The following is a 6436-nucleotide window of genomic DNA, read 5'->3' on the forward strand; positions in this document are numbered from 1 at the left end:
TCATAACTTAAATTTGTGTTCCAAACTGTGGTTTGTGAGTTCTGTCTTTTCCTTTAAAAAAGAAGGAATAGGATAGTAAAAAGATACAAAGCTCCTATTTCTAGGTAAGACTAAAGATTTTTAAGCTAAATATTCTCTTTCTGATGGCATATCAGATTCACCAAAATCTTTATTTAAAAGTGAATGGATTCTACAGCATTTGAACCACAATAGAGAAATCATTAAAGCATCAATGCCTTATGCAGTTAGATATGTCTGATGTACATTGTAGAAGGGAAATAATATTTATTCCTGATTAATCTGAAAATATGGTATTACTTCTAACAGGATTTTGTTTTTGTTTTCTTTTATTTCTACAGGAAGTTGCCCTTGTCCTTGCAGCTATACTGGTATTTTTGTTGGCTTTCTATGCTTTTTTTTATCTTAATGTTTCCAGTGAAGTTGACCTTGATCTGGATCCAGATGAAAACCAGCAAATGCAATGAATTTATCATCAAGATTTCTTCATCTTCAACAAGACTACATAGAAACACACAGTCCCTTCACTGTAAGATGGCAAACGATGCCATTTCTTGCATCCAAATTCATAGGAAAGTTTTGCAATACGTCAGTCACATTCCAAGTCTTCAAAATAAGAACACTTATGCCTGGCCGAGTGTATCTGTTTAACACCAAAGCCAGGAGCAGCAGTACAATACATGAAGTTTATTGTTTACATTATTTTTTTCTCAGGCAGAGAACTTTGATGTCAAAAGACAGGTGCTACTATTATCATGGGTATTGATGCTGACTTCACAGAAGGAGTGTCTGCCTTGACCAAATTTAGAAATCAGAGCTTCCTAATAACCAAATTAGTTTCCTGTTCCTTTCTGAAAAGAAAGCAGAAATACCAAATAAAAAGTGTTTTCTTCATTTGCGTTTAAAGTATATCAAAACCCCCTCATCCTTTCTCTCCCTTTTAATGTTCCTTGTGCATGTGTACACATGCATGAAGATGGAAGAAATTGTAGGAAAAAAATATCTTCTTACAAGCAGTCTGTCACCTTCTATATGGACTTAATTTTCTGTCATTCCAGATTCTGTGTGCCCATATATCTGCAGTAATCTTTTTCATTCTTTTGCCAACTGTTCAGCACACATGTGTTCTGTTAGAAATGGCACCTGGATGACAGAAGCTCTAACATTCACATATGCTTCTGAAATACAGTTTTTTGCCTCCTGTGCTGTCTGAACTAGTGTAAATAGAAAGTTTAGTTGATGTTGGTTTTAATTAGTGTATTGATCTACTATTAATATTAAGTCAAAATTGTATTTTAATTATGCTCTTCCTGATGGTTTTGGTATCAACTTGCTCTACCTGTTAGGGGCATGCTGTATAAAAACATTCCAGCTATACAAACATTTTAATAATCAGACTAATGTGAGAGGCTGTAAGTAATAAGAAAACACTTTTTCTGGCATACTACTTTACTAACTGGTAAATCTTGGCTCCATGACATCCTTCAGTTCTTGCAAAGTTCCTTTCAAATTAGGCACTGTAGATAGCATTTTTGTTCTTTTGATAGCCAAAAGCTACCTGAAGAATTTGGTGTGTCAGAGCAGCTGCAGGAAGCTTTAAAATTCTGGCTTTATCCTGTTCTGCTTTGAGTTTGGCATATAACTAAGCTTGTGGATGTAAAGACTCAGTTTTGATCCTCTTAAAAATGTGGTCCGTCTTTCTCTGCCTGGGCTTCAGTTCAGATTCAGTTTGGTATCAAGAACATGTAGAGCCATTGGTGCTCTGCACCAATGTGGTGTGGCAAGGAAATTTAGGCAGACTGACTTCCCGAAAAGTTTTTGTAATTCTGCAGTTAGTGAACTAGCTTGGTTTTACCTTTGACATAAATTCCAGAGCTGAATATTAGGTTTAATTGCAGCTGAGGTATTTACTGTCTTGTTCCTGAGATGCCTGACTAAGATTTCTTACAGTGATTTTGAACGCAAAAGGATACAAATCACAGCAAATATTGTAATGGAAAATACATTTCTTTTAAATTGACACAGTTCCATTATCACCATTTAAGAAATTGGATCAATACAGCTAATTTTTAAAATGTACAGTAACTATGACCATATACATTATGAGTCTCTAAGGATCCACTTCATATGTGTCACAGTCTTCATTCACTTTATGCAATGCAAAACAACGCCTCTAGAAATTCAGAGTACAACAGTCTTCCGAAAAATATATGAAAGAGAAATGTATTTATGCAAATTATCTCATTTTCTAATTATGACTGTTACAGACACAAAATCCTAACATCTATGCATGCATATGACTTACAGTCCGCTACTAGTCTCACACATCACCAACTTGTTGAATTTATGATAAAGCATTATCTGACACATGGCCCAACTTCCAGTGGAGGGAAAAGCATATCACAAGCTGTCTCCTTGGATGTGACATGTCTTTCACTTCACCGGCACCCAACCACATGTCACAGAAGCTGCAGACCTCTCCTGTTACTTTACATTAGCAGTTTTCATGTTCCATAACATGCTGGTAGGATTCCTTCCTTAATGTCAGCATATAGCTCTCTGGGTCATGTATGGTCTGAGAAAGAAATGTAGTTACTGCCTTCATGCAGGTCATCCTGTGACCTGCTCTCTCAATTGGTTGTGTTAAAAAGCAAGCAATTCTTATTATCAAATTTATGAACTTTAAGTTCCTAGAACAGGAATATTCCGTTTCCCATAACTATGAATCAGAACAAATCTGAAGTGTGTGTGTGTGTGTGTATGTGATTCTCTCAGCTTCCCCAATGTGTAGCTTATGAGTCCATATTGCCCACAGTTTGCAGTTTGTCTATTGGCTTTGTTTGGATTAGATCTTTTCATTTGTATGAAAGATCATAGAATCATGAAATCATTGAATGGTTTGGATTAGAAGGGATGCAAAAGGTCATCTAGTTCCAAAACCTCTGCTATGGGCAGAGTCACCTTCTAATAGGGCACATTGCTCAAAGCCCTGTCCTGGTCTCAAACACCTCCAGGGATGGGGCATCCACAGGTTCCCTGGGCAGCTTGTTCCAGTGCCTCACCACCCTCAGAATAAAAGGTTTTCTTAGTGTCTAATCTAAACTTACTCCCTTTTAGTATGAATCAACTCCCTCTTATGCTGTCACTACATGTTCTTGTAGAAAGTCCATCTTTTTTGCAGGCTCCCTTCCAGTACTAGGAGGATATTCTCATGTAACAGGAAAATTTCTTTTTGCTTAGACTGGTTAGACTTCTGTTCAGTGTACATATAGAAATACATGGTAAATATTGCAGCAAATACACCTATCAGTACAATAATTCCTAATGGGGCATGTAGCTTATTTTGCCCTTAATTATATCTGAGATTGAAATATGCCTTTTGGATTTTGGACCATCTATGTTTGTATGAGTTGCTCAGTGTCTATTTTATTGATAAATGTTTTTTGGGTATTTTTTCTATTTTGATTCTCTTATTAATGTTGAACACAATTATGTGTACATTTAAAAGGACATTAAAGCAATCTAAACAGCAAAATGTTCAAAAGTACACACTGATGTCAGTTTTAGAATATCTGGATTGCTTTAGGCAATTTTAGCTGCTAAACTCATAATAAAACTAAATGTGGCCTATAAATACTTAGAAGACAATGAAGAGAACTTCCCTTGGCACCCTATCCAATGCTAATAGATCAGGTCTCTTTCTGGAGTTCATCCATGCGCTCTATCACTTTTGTTATATAAGACTTTTTTTATTATAAAATTAGTCTTGTTATATGCTTGTTTCAAAGAAGGATTGCTGATCAAATAATTTACACAGCAAACCTGGCTTAATGAGTTTTTTCAAAGATACTCACCTGAAGGAAAAGGTAGACATCAGTAGTTGCCCTCTATTCCTGGAGTAAACTGTATTTCTTTCTAGCAGAGGTTGTGGAGGAGATGCCTATACTGAGTGCTTGTGCTGGGGTTGGGAGCAGATGTCCTGTCTGGAAAAATCTCTGGCTAGGAAGACATAACAGTCTCCCAGCAATGATTTTGCTCAGTAGATCTTCCTAAGTGGTTTTCCTTTTCTCTTTGATTCTTCAAAAGCAGAACCAGCATCTCAGGACAGAAGCCTCAGTCTAGTATTTTTACTGGTGCTTCTAGCGAACATTGCCAAGGAAAGGCTCTAGTTCTACTACCTAGAGCCCATAAACATGTTTTACTGGAAGATTAGGAGGCATGTTAAGCATTTCCCTAATAGAGATACGTTTAAGCTTTTCTTGAAGAATGCTGTAGTTAAAATTCAGTATTGCATATCATATAGTAGACATGTGATTCAGAATCAACTCCTTTCATGCATCAGACCAGCTGTAGCAGGTCTGTAGCAGGACATGTAGATTGGAAGATTGTGCTGCAACACCTGACTGCAGGTAGCTACAACACAAGCAAACTCATCTGTTTACTTAGGTATCCTCTAGAGCAGCTGACCTAAAAATTTTGTTTGAAAATATAGGTTTTGAACAATTCTACTAAGGAAAGCACAGTGAAAGCCCTACAAAACTCTTCATGCCTCTTCCATGAAAATTGCTACCATGGAAGAGGCTCATCTGCTGACTTAGGGCCAAGTTTTGAATGCTGCCATTTTCAGAAGGAAAATGCTTCTAGGATCTCGCAGTAGAGTCATCATCGATAAGGGATTGTCCCTGTAAGGCACAACTGAACCAGTCGGTGAAGGTCAAATGCATTTAGGAGATTCTCTGTAGAGAACTGAAAAGCAGAGTAGGCAAGTTAGACTGCCAGCAAAAAAGATACTACAGATCTTGATCACATTTCAAGTTCTACTTACAGTAGCATAGTAATTAGTGGTGCTTATGACTAAGAAAATAACAATATGGCACATCAATAAGACAGCAGAAATGTGATGTTGGAACTGCATCCTAAAAGATTTTACAGTGGATTGTGCCTGTACTTTGGGAAGTGAAGCCATGAGATGAATAAATTGGCAAAGATTATCTGTGATCTTATGCTTACAATATTTTTCCCTGAAAGAGCCAGCAGAGATATTTTGCAGTACTTTTCCCCATCATCCTCTTAGTTTGCTGTAATGCATTTTTGTAGATATATTTTTTCTACACATCTCCAAAAGTGAAAAAATATTTTTTGCAGTTCATCTATTCATTTAATTGACAGAATCCTCTACTCATCCTTTTATCCCCCCTTAATCACAATCAAATTAGTGGGGAGACAGCCAAAATGCTAGGTACCAGTGTCTCTCAAGCAGATGTCACACCACTATTTTTTAGCTCGTTTAAATGAATAAACATGTTAAACTGTGAAGTATTACATTTTAGATTTTTTCATTAAAAAAATGGGACAATCTGTTTACTGTCCTTAATTGAGACAACAATCCTGGTGGTTGCCAGTTTTGGCAGTTGTAATGATGAACTATAAATATTGGGACAGACTAACTGATGATTGTGGAGGATAGTTCAAGTACAATACTCATTCTGCATGAATACTTTTTTCAGTGCTACATTTTTTCTAGCTTCTGTGATTGTTGTACTGGTTTTGCATGTTAAAAACAAATAAATACCTGACTAGTCAATCAATAGGCTTGATTCTGTTGTCTTATTCTCTATAGCTACATACCGCATAGAAAAGCTGTGCACCCTGGACCGCAGTTCATGCCTTGCCCAAACGCTCCCTAAAAGGTGTATGTCCATGTCTGTTACAAATATGAGCTACAAAGAGCTGGTTTTTACTGGACTGTGGAAAAATAAGCAACATAAAGATCTTTTGTACTCTTTTTTCCATTTCACAAAGATATTGTAGAAATTTGAAATAGTGCGGCCGCCAGAGGTGAGTATGGAGTTTGCAGTTCGGTAACAAACAGATGTCGTTATTCTATTGCACTTCCTCCAGAAACAAGACTGGAAGAAAATCAAAGTGGAATTCCAGTTCTTCCAGGAGTCAACCACCTCACAACTCACCATGTTGGTCAAGAAGAGCTAAGTCTGATATCAAGTCAGAGCTACCAGAACAACTTCTTTTTCATAGGATGATGAAAGGGCTACAAGGAGATAAAGGTATCTGGAGCAAAGCAGCTCCTTCTTGGACCAGTGGGTGATTTATTTAAGTAAAAAAACCCAGGGTTTTGGGATTTACACAAAGCACAAGCCAGAGTAGCTGCTGCTGCCTTCATGTGTAAAAAAGTCACATTATGCCGAGCTAGAGTAGCTTTGTGTGTCTGTTACAGAGTTAAAGGTAAATGTTCTGATACTAGCCATGTCCACATTTCTCTAGAGGCACCTTCTCTGTACGACTATTAGCAGAGAGCAGGGATGTAGAAGGCAAAGGCAGGAGAGCTCTTTTGCTGATTCTGCACTCCTAAAGCTTCTCTCCTTCTCAGTGGGGAGCTGCTCGTGTTTAGAGTAGGACT

General features: G+C 37.3%; 1 protein-coding gene across 2 annotated transcripts in view; it reads left to right on the forward strand.

The window, feature by feature from the left end:
• Nucleotides 1-5606, forward strand: part of TRIQK (triple QxxK/R motif containing) — a 60582-nt gene extending 54976 nt beyond the window's left edge. Inside the window, exon 4 of one of the 2 annotated variants that reach the window (XM_040065957.2) lies at nt 360-5606. In XM_040065957.2, coding sequence (XP_039921891.1) covers nt 360-485 — 126 coding nt within the window. In that variant the 3' untranslated portion in view covers nt 486-5606. The remainder of the gene's footprint in view (nt 1-359) is intronic. The other variant, XM_040065966.1, reaches the window with a different exon arrangement.
• The last annotated feature ends 830 nt before the right edge of the window (nt 5607-6436 follow it).

The sequence above is a fragment of the Hirundo rustica genome, chromosome 1 (genome assembly GCF_015227805.2).
Source record: "Hirundo rustica isolate bHirRus1 chromosome 1, bHirRus1.pri.v3, whole genome shotgun sequence".
Taxonomy (NCBI): domain Eukaryota; kingdom Metazoa; phylum Chordata; class Aves; order Passeriformes; family Hirundinidae; genus Hirundo; species Hirundo rustica.